The 19,302-nt window shown below is 47.7% G+C and overlaps 1 protein-coding gene across 6 annotated transcripts; it reads right to left on the reverse strand.

Moving 5' to 3' along the window:
* Positions 1-257: 257 nt before the first annotated feature.
* On the reverse strand, positions 258-19,167 carry Zdhhc23 (zinc finger DHHC-type palmitoyltransferase 23). Of its 6 annotated transcripts, XR_006636781.1 has the most exons (6): positions 19,098-19,167; positions 17,962-18,234; positions 9,848-10,546; positions 7,606-7,773; positions 3,496-4,766; positions 258-3,357 (listed from the first exon to the last, which is right to left on the reverse strand). XR_006636781.1 is itself a non-coding variant. In XM_045147343.1 (5 exons), exons 2-5 carry the CDS (start codon positions 18,105-18,107, stop codon positions 4,499-4,501), a joined length of 1,272 nt encoding a protein of 423 aa, XP_045003278.1. In that variant the 5' UTR covers positions 18,108-18,234; positions 19,098-19,167; the 3' UTR covers positions 258-4,498. The 6 variants fall into 6 exon arrangements, 3 of the variants coding, with proteins under 3 accessions (XP_045003278.1, XP_045003276.1, XP_045003277.1); XM_045147343.1 differs by having other exon boundaries at positions 258-4,766; positions 7,606-7,764; XM_045147341.1 differs by having other exon boundaries at positions 258-4,766.
* Between the last annotated feature and the right edge of the window lie 135 nt (positions 19,168-19,302).

A 19,302-nucleotide genomic window follows, 5' to 3' on the forward strand; every position in this document is an offset into this window, starting at 1 on the left:
GCTACAGTGAGACCCTACCTCGAAAAACCAGGACAATGGCAGCTTGGGGTGAGGACAGGTCCATGGGATGGGGGCACAGCACAACTGTAACACAGGGCTTTCTTTTCTCTCGTTTACCTGTACAGCGTTTTGCTATGCAGCCCCAGATCCCGATCCTCCTCCCTCTGACTCCTAAGTCTTAGGGTTATGCGCCCAGTAGTGCAGGGTCTTCTTAAGACAAAAGAGTTCCAGAAACACACCAAGAAATGCCACCTGTCTCCTTAAAGAAAGCACTTTATTTTCCATTTAAACAACATGGTCACAGGACATTATTTTACACAAATGGCAGTAGGTTGTAAAATCTCCATTTAAAAGGCTTTGTGTCTAAGTCTGAGGTGATTAAAAGGCTATGAATATAAGTATAAAAACAGTGCAAAAATGTTTAGCCCATGGCTGTCATCTAGGCTTGGGAAGTCCTATTAAATGTCATTGGGCCAGTTATGTTAAGTAGTGAGTTATTATTACTTATTACTGGGTCTCCTTTAATCTGGCATCAGACCCAGAAATACGATCAAATGAAAAGGCCTCAAAGCCCTAACAACTCAAACCATCTAATCACCCAGACCGTAGGCTCACGAGTTGAGCTCACCTACGCTGCAGCACAGCGTTCTATCCGTGGCTCGACCTGAAGGAATACAGAATTTCACTTGCATTAGTTACAGTAGGCTAGCTCAGCTTTTAAAGCTTCGCCTATTAAATATGAATTTCTAAAGGTGAAAAGTGCTGTCGGGAAGACTTGGGCAGTACGAAGTCACAAGCCCTCTTTGTAGATAGCCACGTCTCCATTAACCGTGTTCCTCCCTTAGCAATTCGGTTTTCGTCTTGCTGTTTGTACTTCCCTTAAATGTTGAGTGCCAAGTGCAGCATGAATGACTGTCCATTAGCAACAGGATTAAATTCAGCTGATTCTGCAAGAAGTTTTATGAATCATAGCAGACATCCACAAGAACATACTGAATGTCACTTGGTATTGAATTTAACACGGTTTTCATTCTCCCTGGCACAGTCTTTGCAGTGGTTCACACGAAATGGCACACCTGCCAAGTTGCTGCTGAAAAGCCTGATTCCAGACAGGTACCTCAAGCAGAAAGCTCATCTGTTGCTTGAGAAAATTCTCCCTTTCAAAACACAAGGTACCAAAAAATGACTAATTGAAGTTAAGTCATATCCCTAGCTCACCTAGTCTAACAGGACCATTCCATCTCACAGAGCAGTAATCTTTAAACACCATGGTTAAAACTGTGCTTCTAGAGGTGTTTCTGCTTCTTTTAGGTGAGCTTTGTAATAAAGGCTAATGTCCCACCCAGAGGAAGTAAGTCTGCTAAGCAGATGACCACTATTACATAGGCTCTTAATGGCATCGCACATTCTGGCAGTGGAAGAAGCTTATATAGAAAATGTTTGCTTGTTAAAATGATCAGAAGTACCAAGGACAATTCCGTAAGACAGTGTTTGCGGCAGTCTTTCTTCCTGGCAGCGGGTACAGCGGAAGACAAAAACCACTTCACTCACCACAGGAAAGCACTGCTTGGAGAGAGCCAAGACGGATGGCACCCTAGACGCCGATGTGCCAAGGCGGAAGAGCAGCGCTGTCCCCAGCACCCAAGTAAGGCTTTACTTCAGCAGCAAAAGAGCCCGCCACACACATCACCAGTGCCGCTCCCGTCAGCAGTGGCCAGCCAGAACCACAAAGTACTGTGCCAACATTCTGAGAAGCATTTTAATTCCCTTGGCTCTTTTAAATGGGTCCTGTTCCCCAGGAAAGCACACAATGCGGTGATGATTATCAAAATGCAACAGATAATTTTTACACTCCAACTCCAGTCTGTTTCTTACGATAGACTCTGGATCTCTTGAGGATCTGGACCTGCCTGTTTGGAATCACGTTTGGGGGTAGTTGTTGCTCCCCCATGACCCATGACTGGTTTACAGGTTCACAGGGCAATTTACCACCACCACTAGATGTTTGTAACAATCCATCCACAGAGCCCACAGTTAAATGCTCTACCACCTGCAGAACACCAAGGCCCCAAGTGAAATATCTCCAGTAGGTCCAGTTCATGAAAAGGCTCGGAAGTCTATGTGCCAAGGGAGCTCCAGGGCCACGGTGCCCTGCTCACCAACAGCTCATGTTGCTCCTCTACCAAGTGCAGTCACTTTAGAATGCTGTTACCCACGGAACCAATGGTCTCCCTACAAGTCTAGGCTTTCTTCTGTACGCTGCCAAATAGGAGTTTTCAAGGAATTTAAGCCTCTTCACTCCAGTGAGTCACACACTGTACAAAGAATCAGAATGAGGGAAACTCAGTCACCTCATCCAGGTAGCCTTGACAGGGGTGAATTGTTAGGAGAGGTGGAGACCATTCCTAATTCTCCCCAGTGACTGGACTTTTTGTACCAGTCACTTTCATCACATCACATTTTTTTGTTAATTGTCAGAGAACTGCCAGGCTACAATTACTGGCAATACCATTTCTGGGAGTTTCGTTAGCGATTGCTAGATGATCTGAGTCGGCTAGATAGCTGGCATTCAAGAGACATGAAAACTACCAATTTGTGCCTACATACGCTGTCTTTGACATGACTACCATCACTCTTATCTAAAACCCACACGGAAAGAGGTTAGTTCTATTTGAGCCAACTTTCACTCTAAACGATGCTTGGCTCTGGGCCAGGGAGACGGCATCACTGTAGAAACCACAGCGTCTACTGCTGATGTCCTGGGCTCGTTCCCTGGTCACCTCGGCGCAATATGGAGTCCATCGTTCCTTAAGTGGCCCATCTCGGGGGAGAGCGCTGACAAGCCTCAATGAAACGTGGCGACTGTCTTCAGGACCACTGCACGTAATGGCAAGGCTATGAGTGACACTAGCTAGAATTTCTGGAAGCTGCAGTGTTTCTGCTAAATCCTTAGGAATCTATTGTTAAAGCAACAGGCACAAAATGACCACAAAAAAAAAAAAAAGTGAGCACTCTTATGTATTAAGGAACAGGTTCCAGCACTTGGGAGGCAGAGGTAGGAGGATCGCTATGAGTTTGAGGCCACCCTGAGACTACATAGTGAATTCCAGGTCAGCATGGACTAGAGCGAGACCCTACCTCAAGAAAAAAAAAAGGAATAGGCCAAGGCAAATTTAAGGGCTCACAAATTATCTTTGGGATTGCAGAACAATACAAGTTTAAACCAGACAGCTTAAGAGAGTATTTTCCCTATCTGAATTTCCCTCATCTCTGAGGCAGGCAGAATGGCTCATTCTAAAGGAATATTTCCTTTTTCATGATTTTCGGTTTTGCGATAGGATTAAAGAAGCAATTTATCTGGAGAAGAGAAAGAAGACAATAATTAATTATTGGAAACACATATACCCTGTTTTTTTCTCTCCTAGTGAGATACTTTTATGGAGGGAAGGGTGAATGAGAAGTTATGTGCAAGTTAAGTAGGAAGGCGACACTCACCTCCTTAGAGAAAGTTCATGCCAGAATGACATAGATGCTGCAAGACGGATTTTTGCATCACTTAGTGCTATAAACTGACAGCACTTGAAATACTCATATGAACAAGAATTTTAAAATATCAAGCCCTTGAAATTGAGTGACTTCCCTCTCCAGTAAAGAGTCGAGCACTCCCATATGACAGTCTCTTCTTCCAGAAACCTCACCAGATGAAACATGGAAGGAGGAAAACATTGCCTACTGTAGTTGGTTGTGACAATTCCTATATGGTTAAAAACAAAAAAGTCTAAAAATGCATCACCTAACCTGATGACCATGACACACCATCTTTATCATTGTCATCAATTGTCGTTTCAAGATCAGATGACCAGCATCAGTCCTCTCCTTCTCCTACCTACCCCATGAAAACAGTTCACTTTGAACACTTAACAACTCCCAGGAGCTGTACCAACTGCGTTAATAATATTGGCTGCAATATTCTGATCTACAAACATTTTTCTTCAGTCTTGGGAGTTTTCTCACAATTACTTCATACCTCTGGACGCTGAGTTGTCCTGTAGTGCTTTCCCATGCCCCTCATCTCTCACGTGGCTCTCAAGACAGCTCTGTGAGGTATCCAGGCAGAACCTCACATTCCAGACGAACCTGAGACTTGGGAAAGTGACTCTACCAAGGGTCACATGGCTATTAAAAACGGAGAAAGGGACTGTCCTGATCCCAGACGCTTCCCTACATGAATAGACAAGAATTGCTTCTGTAGGTTTGTGCATGCGCAATACACATCCTTTTCAACTTCTGGTGACTGGAGTCACAAAGGTTACTTGGAAAGGAATGGCTCTACTTTTTCGGCTTCGATAGAAAGATCCCTTAAATTCAGAAGTCAGAGAACTTCTCTCCAGCCCACTCTCCAAACCTGAGCATGGCCCTGCAATGCCGTAAGAGACAGGGTAACAGAGACGAAGATCCCGTGTGGTCACTGAAGATGGAAGGGACCAGGGAAGGCACTTCACACGATGTCCTCGGCCGGGGGCTGGCCCACACGTGTGCCCAGGGTGGAGAACTGCAGCCAGTTCCGCAGGAAGCCCCTGTTGTACTGGCCCGGGTCCACAATGAGCCCGCAGAGGAGCCGGCGTCCCGTCTTCAGTCGAAGGGCCTGCTGGACTTCCCTCTCGGTCACGTTGTAGCTGATGTTTATCAGCTGAATGAGGAAGATGTACGCCATGCCCGCTGTCACGATCACCGAGTACCACACGCAGGTGAAGGATAGGGCAGAGCTGTGGGAGGGAGGTCACGTCAGGGCTGCTGCCATCTGGGGTGCAGTGCAGAGAGCATCTGGCATTCTGAGCAGCCACTCCTCACTGCCGAGCCCTTGGCCAACCCTTAAACTGGAAGATACGTTCAGAACGCCCATGCCCTGTTGATCTTAGATGCATTTTTAACTCTCCTTTGCATTACTAGTGCTTTTTATCCTATTCTGCTATGCTGGAAAAACAAAGGCTGTTTTTTAAAGATCTTTTTGATGCAGAAAGGTTTACTTTTTATGATTATTTATTATTGTAGAGAGAGTGAGAGAGAGAGAAGAGAGAGAGAGAAGAAGAAGAGTGAGAGAGGTACATAGAGAATGTAGCCAAATGTGGTAGCGCACGCCTTTAAACCCAGCACTCAGGAGGAAGAGGGAGGAAGATCACTGTGAGGTCCAGGCCATCCTGCCAGTACATAGTGCATAGTGAATTTCAGGCCAGCCTGGGCTAGAGTGAGACTCTAACTCAAAAAAAAAAAAAAAAAAAAGCCAGGCGTGATGGTGCACACCTTTAATGCCAGCACTCAGGTGGCAAAGGTAGGAGGATCACCATGAGTTTGAGGCCACCCTGAGACTACATAGTGAATTCCAGGTCAGCCTGAGCTAGAGTGAGACCCTACCTCAAAAAAAGAAAAAGAAAGAAAGTAATAAAGGAGAGGGAGAGAGAAAATGGGCGTGCCAAGGCCTTCAGCCACTACAAACGAACTCCAGACACATGCACCACCTGGTGCATCTGGCTTATGTAGGTTCTGGGGAACTAAACTTGGGTCCTTTGGCTTTGCAGGCAAGCGCCTTAACCCCTAAGTCATCCTCTGACCCAAAAGGCTGTTTGTTTTTTTATACTTTGTGTCTTCCATCAGCCAATACATCACCTGATAATGCCATTCAACATCTGTTTGTTGAATGAATGTATGATTCCAAAAATGGCATCATAAGGAAATGAAGGCGTCAGGGTATCGTTATCAATGCCCTCTGGAAAGCTGTAGATAGGAATCTAAGAATAGGACTAATGTTCTTTCTCAGGGGGACATTGTCTGGAATGCTGAATGAACACAGAAAATAAAAACTCAACACTGGGCTGGACAGATGGCTTAGCGGTTAAGCGCTTGCCTATGAAGCCTAAGGACCCCGGTTCGAGGCTCGGTTCCCCAGGTCCCACGTTAGCCAGATGCACAAGGGTGCATGCGTCTGGAGTTCGTTTGCAGAGGCTGGAAGCCCTGGCGCGCCCATTCTCTCTCTCTCCCTCTATCTGTCTTTCTCTCTGTGTCTGTCGCTCTCAAATAAAAAAAAATAAAAAAATAAAACTCAACACTAATCCCCTTTACTTAAAAGATCTGAAGGAGCATGACATTTCAAATGGAATTGTACAGGAAGAAAAGCATCTTTCAGGCTCATTAATGAGCTGGGAGGACAAGCCCCCAACAAGAATAATTAAAGAACATAGGCTGTGCTCATTCACATTCACAAAGGAAAAGTGAGTTGAAGAGAAAGTCACCCACACTCTTCATTTGTAAAACTAACAGGGACCTCCCAGGTGATTAAGTCCAAAAACTTGATGCAATCACTGAAGTGTTATCAACCGCCCACACAGAGCAGGGTGAGAACTCACAGTAGGACTACATCCCTCATTCACCTAAGTCGCCCCACTAAGCACAGCGACATGATCTGCTGTGGGACACTCATCACCCACTGTGTTGGGCCTAGAATCTCACAAGCCAGATATGACGCCACAGGTCTAGAAGAGAAACTTGCTCTGAGGAAGACAGTTCATCTATTTTTAATAATGTCTACTAATGTCCCAGCCTAGAATGGCAATGGGGAGATCTGTCCACAGACCAACAGAAGCAAATGCTACACAGGACTGCTTAGGTAGAGAGGAGAGAGTTCTGAGAATAAGGAAGAGGATCAAACCAACACCGCAGAACACCCGTGCTGCAGGGAAGGAAACAAAACCCAAGGCGGGAAGAGCCCATGGTGAGCCGAGCCGCAGGGTGCTGCAGGTGCATGCAGAAGAGCCAGTTCTGAGGAATCCCAGCTGGGCTCCTGCACGGGAACCTTTACTGGCAATAAATGGGCCCTCATCCAATAATGCCTACGCGGTCTTGACCTAAACACCAGTCATCACCAGTGTGAATGAAAATTTAAAAAAATAAAATCAAAAGTGGGACAGGGACTGGAGAGATGGCTTAGCGGTTAAGGTGCTTGCCTGCAAAGCCTAAGGGACCTAGGTTTGATCCCCCAGGACCCATGTAAGCCAGATGCACAAGGGCACATGTGTCTGGAGTTTGTTTGCAGTGGCTGGAAATCTTGGTGCACCTATTCTTCCCCTCCCCCTCTCTCTCTTGGCCTCTTTCCCTCTCTCAAATAAGGTGGCCTCAAACTGACAGCAATCCTCCTACCTCTGCCTCCCAAGGGCTAGGATTAAAGGCGTGTGCCACCACGTAAGACATAAAAAAAATAAATAAGTTTAACAAGATAAGCCGTTAGATGGTAAAAAACTAAAGTTAGAGAGATGGTGGTCAAAAGGGTCATGCTGCAACCTCTGGATGTGGCTGTGGGCATCAGCATGGCCCATTTGCAGAGCACCAGTTCTTCACACTGTAAGGATCAATGTTGGCTCCTGACATCACCCTGGAAACACACGTGTAACCACTGCTAAACCTCGCTGGCAGATTCAGGGACGCACAGCATCCCAAGCCTATCCTATGTCTGTCTGGGTTGAGGACAGCTAACCTAGCAGCAAAGAACAGCCTGCTCATGGCCACACTTATTGCTTCCCTGCTGGCCTCTTGACTGTGGGTTCCACAACTCACCTGTAGTTGGCATAAACTCCAGGACAATAGAAGAGAGCTGTGAAGATGCTTCTGTCTCTACAAATGGTGTCCAAGGTCAGCGCGATCCCATACAGCGAAGTGAGCAAGAAGATCAAGAGGGCAAGTATAAATGCTTGATGATTTGATTCTCCAACGCAGCTATTTATCCTCAAAACAGCATAAAGGGAAAAACACATCTTAAAGTGTCCTTTACATAAAACTCTTAATAAACAAAAAGCACTTCTAAAACAAGGACAGTATGAACTTCAGTTATTAAAAAGTAAGTCCTCTTAGGGCTGGAGAGATGGCTTAGCGATTAAAGCACTTGCCTGCAAAGCTGAAGGACCTCAGTTTGATTTCCCCAGGACCCACGTAAACCAGATGCACAAGGTGGCACATGCATCTGGAGTTCGTTTGCAGTGGCTGGAAACTTTGGTGCACCTATTCTCTCTCTCTCTCTCTCTCTCTCTCTCTCTCTCTCTCTCTCTCTCTCTCTCTTTCTCTCTCAGCCTCTTTCCCTCTCTCAAATAAAAATAATTTTTTTTAAAAAAAAGACAAGTAAGTCCACTTAATCTCCAGTTTTATGATAAAAACTTGACCAGGTTTTACATTGTCTATTATGAAGTGGAATCATTTTCATTTAGTGTAAAGGCACAACTAAGTAAAAAGCAGAACTTGGCTAACAATGCTCTATCATTCACACACACACACACACACACACACACATACACAGTGTAATTTTATTTTTCTTTTTTCTGTAGTACTGGGGATTGATTGTGTTAGGCAAGTACTCTACGACTGAACTATATCCCCAACTTCTCTTCCTAAGTATTAATAAATGAAATCTATTACCCAGCTATGAGAAGAGTTAACATTCCTACCACCATGCTAAAGGGAGGCATAAAGCAGTTATGAAAACTTGAAAGATGCTATGTCAGAGACGTTGTACAGAATAGGTAAAGCTATGTCAAGTATTTGAGGGCACAATTCCAGGATCCAACGAGGTTACAGCGATGGGATGGGATGCAGAGCATGGTAACACGAAGCAGATACTTCTCAGGTAAAAACAGTGTTGTCCCCAGTCGTTAGTGAGGCAAGATGACAGATGGTCTCTCCTGCCCACTGCGTCTATTGTACACTGGGATGCTCGAGTGGCCAGAGGTGGTTTCCTTCGAGAAAAGCTGTCAAACCTGTGAACCAGCATTTGGAAATGAACCAACATACACACACACACACACACACACACACACAGGGAATACATGATGAAGACAAACATGTGGAGTATGTAACAATGAAAGACCAAGTTCTACAAAAGAGCTCTCCCTGTACTAAGGCCAATCACCTGAGGGCCATCCCATGCCCTTGGGCTTCCTCCATTCTCACCTATGCCCCCTTCTGGGGAGGAGGTATGCCACCAGACCCAAAGAATGATTCTTCAGTGCCGTCAGCCTGCACAGCACTGAAGGAAGCTGCCAATATTTTTCAGTATTCACAGTGAACAGCTACTGCCCTTCAGTTCAGAGTTACTCAGCAAAGCAGCAACACTGCCTTTAAACGTTACATCTTATACGCTGTGGGCCTGATGTGTCCTCCACCCCTGGCTGGCGGGCCCCATCTCACTGCAAACAGCCGATCAGGGCTGATCTAGTGGCCCCTCACAGCTATCAGTGACAGAAACCGCTGGCGGCATCAGCGGGGAGGAGGCACGGGCATAGCAAGAGGTCCAGAGTCATCTGAAAACAGGGAGCTGGCTCCTGAATGCTGCATCCAAAAGGAAGAGCAACCCAGGAAAATACTGAAAAATTTCTTTTAAAAAAAGCAATCAAGCCAGGCGTGGTGGCTCACACCTTTAATCCCAGCCCTCAAGAGAAGCAGAGGTAGGAGGATCCCCGTGAGTTCAAGGCCACCCTGAGATGACATAGTGAATTCCAGGTCAGCCTGGGCTACAGTGAGACCCTGCCTCAGAAAAAAAAAAAAAAAAGCAACCAATTCTATTCAAAAGGAAAAGATAAATGAAGAGCAGTTCAAAGGAAGATTGGAAGAAAAAAAAAAATCTCCTTCAGGAAATGACTGAAGGAACTAAATTTGTGAACCTCAAAAACCTGATGACTAAGTGGGAACATCCTCACAGCTCACAAATATCTACAAGGTGTAAAACTGGGAAGGAGAGACGTTTGAGGATGGCACACAGGAAAATGGCATATAGCTAGAGTTGTACATGAATTTATGCTTTCCAGCCTACCAGACACAATGGTGATCCATTCTCCTTACACAGATACCGCATATCCGGCAGTGCCACGCCCGGGCAGGTCGCACCAGCTGGCACTTGGCACACCAGTCCTCCTTCACTTTGGCGGGGCTGCCCGCCGCCATCCTGGAGTAGCCCTTAGGCTCGTCCTTCGGCGTGCGGTTGTTGAGGCTCCCTGCGGCCTCTGTGGCAGGGCACCCTTTGGTCTTCTCCTGCCCCTTTTTGTTCAGACATTCGATTAGGGACCTGTCATTGCTTGCTGCATCGCTGAGGTAGCCTGGATTCTGCTTGGCTCTATACAAGGCTAAGAGTATCAGAAACAGGCCGCAGGTAAGGGCAGCCAGCTGAGTGGGCCCCACACGCCCCTTGGGGACCACTTCCTGCAGAAACACATAGTACATGTAGCCCAGAGAGAACAGTCCAAGGCTCAGGAAAAAGAGGGTCTGTTCTTTCCTTCTGTGTGTGAGGTAGTAGTACCACAGTGCCAGCACCGGGAGGGAGGTCAGGACCACCACCCCCAGCAGGACGTGCCAGGAAGCCACATGAAGGAAGACAGGCAGAAGTGCCAGGGGAGGAATGATGCTAATATTAACTTTCTTGGCTCCTCTAAGCCAAGGGATTCGGAGGCGATCGGAAACTGTGTCGAGGATTCTTTCGCAAGTCTCTGGCCGCGCTGATTTACACGTTAGCCATCTATTCAGAAAGAACACAAGGAGAAGGCAGGTCATATGGATCTACTGGGTGAAAACACACACACACACACACACACACACACACACACACACACACACAACACTGAATGTAGGACAAATGATGAAAGAGAACGCAAGACAAGCATTTTATTTCCTTACTACTAAACACAAGCTTTTCAGATTCATGTTACCATTTTTTTTAAATAGGGAGAAGATAATGTTTATAAATTTAACAATCAGGATTTCCTAGCCTGGTATGGTGGTGCCTGCCTTTAAACCCAGTACTCTGGAAGCCAAGGTAGGAGGGTCGCTGTGAGTTCAAGGCCAGACTGCAGAGTGAATTCTAGGTCAGCCGAGGCTAGAAAGAGATCCTATCTCAAAAAAAAAAAAAAAAAAGAAAGAAAGAAAAAAGAAAAGAAAGAAAGAAAAAAGAAAAGAAAATGAAAAAAATCTCCTAAATATATATTATTTCTGAATATATATGTAAATATACATAAATGTATATATTTCCTAAACAAAAATGTATATCCATACAAGTATATTTAGACCTGAGAGGGTGTATGCTAATGAATGCTTCTCAAAAGAAAAATAACAATTTTGTTGTGCTGACATGAGAATTTAAAAAGTATTAGGTAAGTGACAAAGCAGCGACAAAAGTGTTGTGAGGAAACCTCAGAAGAGGGTGAACACTTCTGAGGGGAACATTCAAGGGAATTTAGCAAAAAGGCACACTATGTGTTTGACCTTCCCGGTCAGTTTGCATTTACGTGGGTGAAGGAGGGACATACTCCTATAAAGAGGAATGGGTGCAGTACAAAATCTGTCCTAGACTCCAGCTCAGGCTGACCTGGAATTCACTATGTAATCTCAGGGTGGCCTCGAACTCATGATGATCCTCCTACTTCTGCCTCCCAAGTGCTGGGATTAACGGTTTCCACCATGAGTGAAATGAAAAGTTGCTCCCAAGCTGTTACAGGACTTTTTGCCAGTATGTTGACATACCCCTTTGGCTTGTACCTAATCTTATGGCTGTGAATAACTGGGCTTGTCGGTGGATCCTCTCCTTACTCCTCAATATATACTTCTTGGATAGATCGTGCATTCTACAAAAAGGGGTTAAATATGAGCCGAGGAAATAGCTTGTTTTTCCAGAAGGTTCCCTTTGGGAAGACTTACTGTTGTGACCTGAGAATGTTAATTTGAAGCTGTAGGGCAGGGACAGTGACTTTTGTTTTTGTTTTTGTTTTTTGAGGTAGGGTCTCACTCTAGCCCAAGCTGACCTGGAATTCACTATGGAGTCTCAGGGTGGCCTCAAACTCACGGCGACCCTCCTACCTCTGCGTCCTGAGTGCTGGGATGAAAGGTGTGCACCACCACGCTCAGCGACAGTGACATTTCTATAATCCCAGATGCATAGAATTAAGGGAGAGAATGTTGATTTCTATACAGTGTGGTGCATGCTTTTAATAATCATTTAATCTTGGGGAAAAGGAGAAAAACAAAAACCTGTCCTAGGCTCACGGAAAAAAACAGCCTGTGATGGTTAATCTCGACTTGTCAATTTGACAGGATTCAGAACCACCATGCTAATAAATCTGTGGGCTTGGCTGTGAGAAACGTTCTAGATTAGGTTAACTGAGGTGGGAAGACCAAGGCTAAGCATGGATGGTGCCGTTCCTCGGCCGGAGTCCTGGAGTGCCCGAGGAGGAGAAAGCAAGCTGAGCACCAGCATTTTGCACTCTGCTTCCCTGCTGTGGATGCGGCGTCACCAGCTCTGCTCAATGCTCCTCTGCCAGGCTTTCTCCACCACAGAGGACTGTGAACTCCAAGCAGAAGCCAAAATCCTTTCTTCCTTAAGTTGCTTCTGATTAGGTATCTGGTGACAGCAACATGAAAGCCACCACGTACAGTCTCAGGGACAGGGATCTGCATAACCAAGAATGGAGAGCCAACTAGAAGGGGTTTAGTCACTGAACCTGGTAAAGAGAATGACATCTATTAACTTTTGCACACTTAGGTTTATGTTATGGTTTGAATATTTGCATCCCCTCCCCTAAAAAAAACAATTGTATGTTAAAACCTAATCTCTGGGCTGGAAAGATGACTTAGCAGTTAAGGTGCTTGCCTGAAAAGCCAAAGGACCCACGTTCGATTCCCCAGTACCCACATATAGTCAGATGCACGAAGTGGTACATATACCTGGAGTTTGTTTGCAGTGGGCAGAGGCCCTGGCATGCCCATTCTCTATATGCTTGTCTCTCTTTCTCTCTCTCTCCTCTCTCTCAAATAAATAAATAAATATTTTTTTAAAAAATCCTAATATTTAACACACTATTAAGAAATAGGCCTTACAGCTGGGCATGGTGGCACATGTCTTTAATCCCAGCACTCCAGAAGCAGAGGTAGACGGAGCACCATGAGTTCGAAGCCACCCTGAGACTACATAGTGAATTCCAGGTCAGCCTAAGCTAGAATGAGACCCTACCTCAGAAAGGAAGGAAGGAAGGAAGGAAGGAAGGAAGGAAGGAAGGAAGGAAGGAAGGAAGGAAGGAAGGAAGGAAGGGAGGGAAAAGGAAGAGAGAAATAGGCCTTACTAGTGCAATTATGACCAGACAATGATGGCAGTAACCAGATGCTCTTGTGATTGGCTCTCAGGCCTGCTGCACAGGAGGAAATCCATACCTGTACTGAGAACCTAGTCAAAAGCCTATGGCTGAGATGACAGAACCCTCGTGGCGAAGGGAAGCTACTACTGTTGTTTGACTAAACCAATATGATGTTCTCATCAAACTGTCCCCTAATAGCTTATGTTATTTTCACGCTCGGAGAACAGACTAATGCCACGCTCAGCATTAGCGAGGGAAGCTTCTGTCTGCACAAGGTGACAGGTACTGGAGAGACGCGAAAATTGCCAAAGTGCTGAGAGCGGGCGGCTACTGAGCGTTCAGCGCTCGATGAAACGTGTCTGTCGTAACCCCCAAGGCTCAGGGAACACTGCAGAAGAGTGCTGGAAAGAATGTAAGAGCCAGAGGGTGGAGTTCGGAGTGTCCTCCAGACATGGAGTGACTGTCACACCCATGACCTCATAGCGCCGACCAGCTGGCATGCCCTCCACAAGACCTGCACTGTGGTGAGCCCATCAACAGTGTGACATGGCCGATGTAAGAAGGGGTGGGGGGACAGTGAAATAGAATATTTATAGTCGGAAAGGAGGAGTTAAGTTGGAGGGGGGCTGTGGAGAGGGACAAAAGAAGGCGACAGAAAGGACTCTGATCAAATTACATCGTTTCTGTATGAAAAGTCTCAGCTGAAAAGAGAGAGGTAAGGCCACGGGCACGGTGGCTGTTCACAGTCCCAGCTGCCTAGGAGGCTGAGACAGGGGGATGTGCTGAGCCCAGCAGTTCAAAGATAAACTGGGTAACATTGTAAGACCTTGTCTTTAAAAAGAGTGAGAGATGGGCTGGAGAGATGGCTCAGTGGGTAATCATTTGCCTGTGAAGCCGAAGGACCCCGGTTCGAGGCTCGGTTCCCCAGGTCCCACGTTAGCCAGATGCACAAGGGGCGCATGCGTCTGGAGTTCGTTTGCAGTGGCTGGAGGCCCTGGCACACCCATTCTCTCTCTCTCTCTCTCTCTCTCCCCCTCTTTCTCTGTCTGTCACTCTCAAATAAAAGTATCAAAAAAAAAATTTTTTTTTTAAGCGAGAGAGATGGGCTTCCAGGAAGTCATTCCGTCATGCCTGAGAGCAGAGCCCTCCAGCATGGGCAAAGACCTCTTATAAACAAAAGTGCATTCCTCTGTTGGGTGGGGAGCCAGCAACCAAGCACCTACGGTGAAGCAGAGGCCTACAATGTATTCATGTTCTGGTGTTTTCCTGAAGGTGACCGAAGAGCGACTTTGAGACTATTTTGTGGAAGAAATCTTAACAAAGTATCCAAGTGCCCCGGGGCTTCTCTTGAGCGTTTACGCTACAATGTGAGTGAGGAAATGGGTTTAAAGACAACTTATAAGCAAAAGGAAAATGGAGCTTGACGATCTAGAAAGTTCGCATTCTTCTTAGCCTGGGCATACGGCCACAAATGTGGAAAGGGGTTTGGGAGCGATCACAGGTCGGTGTGGGTAAGCTCCGTGTGTCAAGACAACGGAAGGCAGTCCCAAAGACACGTCCCAGGCTAGGGCTCCCCTCTCACCACAAGCACAGAACGCCTGGTCCTTGATGGCAAAGCGGTTTCATAGGGAAAGGCCAGGGCACGCAGGGAACCTCAGAACTTGCGATCCAGCGCCACACCAAGTCTCTGTGAAGGTGGGGCTCCCATGGGCCCAGGGGCAGTGCAGGTTGGAGGCGCCATCACCCCAAAGGTCACCAGCAGTAAACCTGAGTGGCATCCGTATAGTCCGATTCCACAGGCATTCGGGATGCAACAGGGCACGGCTACACCCACGCAGATTTCAAAAGCTGTCCTAGAAAATGGCAAAGCTAAGGCCAAGACGCGCCATAAGGCAAAGACACCACAGAGAGAAAGGCACTGTCACATACAGCCACGGGCGTGAGGCCACTGTAGAGAAGTCGACTAGGCGAAACTCGGTGGAGCTTTGGGGCTAGGGACGGCTGAGACCTCCAGGGGAGAGAGCCACCAGCTGCAGCCCAGGAGAAGTATAAGCACATTGCTCCGAACCATGAGATCTGCAGCTGGGAAAGCAGTCAGGGCAGAAAAACCCAGAGCCTTAGGGGCCTAAAGTCCTTCTCAGTATTTCTGGAAGGTAAGACATCCAACCAAACGCTATCCTCAACACTTAAGATGTAATTTTACCTGCCCAAGGTGGCCTGTGATCTGTCATCTTTCTCTTCTTTTCTTTTCTCTTTTTCTTTCTTTCTAGGTTATGTTATTTATCATTTATCTATTTAAGAGAAAAAGAGAGAGAGACAGAGAGAGAGAGAGAGAGACAGAGAGACAGAGAGAGACTGTGTGTGCAGGACTGCCAGGGACTTTTGCCCCTAGAGACAGATCCCAGGTACATGTGCCACTTAGTGCGTCTAGTTTCACATGGGTATTGGGAAGTTGAATCTGGGCCATCAGGCTTTGCAAACAAGTGCCTTTAACTGCTGAGCAATCTCTCCAGCGCCCTGTCATCCCCTTCCTTCCTTCCTTCCTTCCTTCCTTCCTTCCTTCCTTCCTTTCTTTCTTTCTTTTTTTGGTTTTTTGAGGTAGGGTCTCACTCCAGCCCAGGCTGACCTGGAATTCACTATGTAGTCTCAGGGTGGCCTCGAACTCACGGCAATCCTCCTACCTCTGCCTCCTGAGTGCTGGGATGAAAGGCGTGCGCCACCACACCCGGCTTTGTCATCCCTTTCTTCTTTCTCCCTCCTTCAGTTTTGTCATGGAGTCTACCCTGTGCACGCCCCACTATTGTGCTTTGGAAGCATGTAGCTCATTTCCCTGGCTCACAGCTCAGGGAACCCTCGCCTCAGATGAACTGCTCTTACCCACATCTGATTTTAGACGATGCTATTCAGACAACACTTAAGACTGCAGACATCTGTGCTAATGTTGGAATAAGTAAAGACTTTTGAGGCAGTCGGGATGGAGTGAGTGGATGTTCCATGACTTTGAGGGGCCACAGGTACACCATAACTTGAATATTTGTGGCCTGTCAAAATGCACATGTTGAAACCTAACTCTCGATGCAATAGCATTACAAGGCAGGGCTTTCAGGAGCTGATAAGAAGTCCAGAGGGCAGAGCCTTCGTGAATGCAGTTAGCGTCCTTACAAAAGCGATCATTCGTCTCCCCCACATGTGGGCAGGTAGCAAGATGGTACCATCTGTGAAGAGGAGACACATATACCAGATACTGAATCTGCCAGCATCTTGCCCTTGGATTTCTCCACCTTCAGAATTGCCAGCAATGTGGTTCTATCACCATTCCAAACCATACCATACCATACCATCTACCATGAACTCCCCACTCTAAAGCATTTTGTTATAACAGCCTGGGTGGACTAAGACAGTCTAGCAAGGAAAGGTCGGATGTACTGTAAAAACGACTTTTTCTCCGAAAGCATGAGCAGAACCTGGAAGCGAGTGGGAGACAGCCACCTGAGTCACAGGAAGCAGCAGGGGCCATGGGAACAGGGAAGCCTCTCTGTTTTCAGAGGAAAAGGTGCAGAGGGGAGAAGAAAGAACTCAGGGAACAGCCCGGGTCTCAAGGGCTGGGAAGGGGTCAGAGTGAGCAAAGTTAATGGAAAAGCTGCGGCGTAAGTGACGGCGGTTATGGAAACGGCAGCATTTCTCCATTCATTAGGGCAAAGTGCTCCATTTTCTCAGTATGGATTTTATACTGAATCTAAGGATCCTATATTTAAAGCTACCTATTAAAAAAAGAAGAAGAAGAAGAAGACTATAGAAATAGACAATGAAGAATTACAAAGAGTTTTCCTCTTTAGGAGTCTGGCTTGACGAGATTGTAATGGTCCCCAGGGGAAACTCTCCTCGATAAAGTACCAGGCACTAAGTCAACCATGTGCAGATGCAATTTTAATGGCGGGGGGGGGGAGTTTCCAGAATTCCTAACCTTTCCATACTCTATAGTTTTCATAGGATAATTTTAAAATATATAATAATTTAGAAAATGGCCATAAAACCTACTGATCACTATGTGACACAAAATTTCTTCATTGATTGATAATAAAAACAATCTTTTCAGATAGTAATTTCCATCACTGAGAAAGTGATGACAGTAAAGAACAAGTATAATATGATTGATCAAGACAGTGTGGCATGGCATTACCCTCCAGAAACAAAGGTGTGAGCCAACAGCAGCAAAACCATCTCTCCATCTCCAAGCCCCACCGTGGCCAGTGCAACCGGACCATGTGGTAACAAGTCTGCCATGAGACCCCCCCTGAGCAATTAAGAACTTTCTGGAACTAACATCGATCTTCAACTTACACTTTCTGACGGCTTGCATTCTTTAATTCATTTAACTTGCCTAGTGTCCCTTTAGCCGCCTGGTTTCTCCACCATCTTCCCTGTCTGAGTGAAAAGCAGGGTAACGTTCTCATCAACCAAGGGGGACAACGGTGTACTTCCTGCATGCTTCGTCTTTCTTTATAAAATCCTCACACTTCGTGGTGGCGCACGCCTTTAATCCCAGCACTTGGGAGGCAGAGGTAGGAGGAGCGCCGTGAGTTCAAGGCCACCCACTACATGGTCAGCCTGGGCTAGAGTGAGACCCTACCTCGAAAAACAAAACAAAACAAAACAAAACAAATCCTCACACTTGACATAGAAACCTCAATTTTTAGATCCCTGGGGAAACAGAGCCAAAGGCAGATCCCGGCGTTCTTGACGGCGAAAGGTGAGACGTATACAGGCGCAGGGCAAGCTGGGGGTGGGCATCCATGCCCACTGCCCTTACCTGTCGCAGCCTTCGTCAAGATCCTGGCAGTCACACAAGCAAGCGGCCACGTGGTTCCTCTCCCCGGTCCGATCTACGTACTCGCAGCAGCACAGCGGCTCCAGCTCGGGGTCTTCCGTTTTCTTTTTCTTCGCCGGCGGCTTCATGGCGCCCTTCGGCGGTGGTGCTGCGACAGGTGCACCTGTCACCCAGCCCCTCCGGAGGCAAAGGTGGGCGGAACCCCGGTCACATCTTGTCCACACGTCCAAGCTCCTCTCGGATTAACGCCAACGCCTGGGCAATGAAATTATATATATGCAATAAAATTATGTATCTATGTATACATATATATGTATATATATGCAAAGCAAGAGGGGGAGGGGTCCCGTTTCCATCCGGCTCTGCACGGCCACACTGGGGGAAGGAGGGGGGTTCTGGGGTTCGGGGCTGCCTTCACTGGCCCATCCCAGCCAGGGCGGGCGCCGTCTGGGTACCAGCCGTTCCCATGGCGACGGAGACCACGCGGCCCGGGACTGCGGGGCGGCATCCATCCACCTGCGGGTGGGCGCGCAGCGAACTCACCCTCGCGGCGGCCTCGAGCGCCGCCCCCCCCCCCCCGCACAGCCCCCCTCGATCGCTCGCGCCCCCGAGGTCCCGCCCCGCGCGCAGGGTGACCTTGGAGGGAGTTTACCTGCCCTGCCCTCGGAGGTGCGCGCACCGGCCAGCAGCGGCTCCTCCCCGGGCGTGCCCGCGCCTGCCGACCCGGCTCCGGGGATCCGGGGGCTCCGGGGGCTCCGGGCGTGCGCGCTCGAGGCCCCGGCCGCCGCTGCCCACCTGTGAGGTCGGCCCGGAGGTGCGCTCCTCCGCCGGCCGCCGCCCCCGCCCCCGGCCGGCCGGCGCTTCCGGGTCCCGCCCTCCCGCCGCCGGCCCCGCCTCCCCTGCCCGGGGCTGCGGGGATCGAACTCTCGGACCTCCGCCCTGTAGGAGCCCCGCCGGGCGCGAGCTACAGGCGACGTGGGGGTGGGGTGGGGGTGGGGTGGAGGTCCGTCTTGTCACTCAGGTACCCACTCTTCACTGGCCCATCGCTGCTGCCTTGACTGCTCACACATCCAACTCGCGGGGTGCTGGGTGAGTTTTGGGGAGCGGTGGGCACTCACCGCCTCCCGCAGCAGGCCTCTTCAGAACTTCTGTGTCGATGTCTGCGTATTTGAAATGAATTGATTGCCTAGAGAGAGAGCCCTGTCTGCACAGAATTTGAGAGTGTAGACACATGGACGCGTTTTTTCATTACCTGAGGTTTTCGGTTTTTTGGGTTGTTTTTTTTTTTTAAAGCAGAAACAGAAGAAAAATCGCTGCTCAGAC

Source organism: Jaculus jaculus, chromosome 4 (genome assembly GCF_020740685.1).
Source record: "Jaculus jaculus isolate mJacJac1 chromosome 4, mJacJac1.mat.Y.cur, whole genome shotgun sequence".
Classification (NCBI taxonomy): domain Eukaryota; kingdom Metazoa; phylum Chordata; class Mammalia; order Rodentia; family Dipodidae; genus Jaculus; species Jaculus jaculus.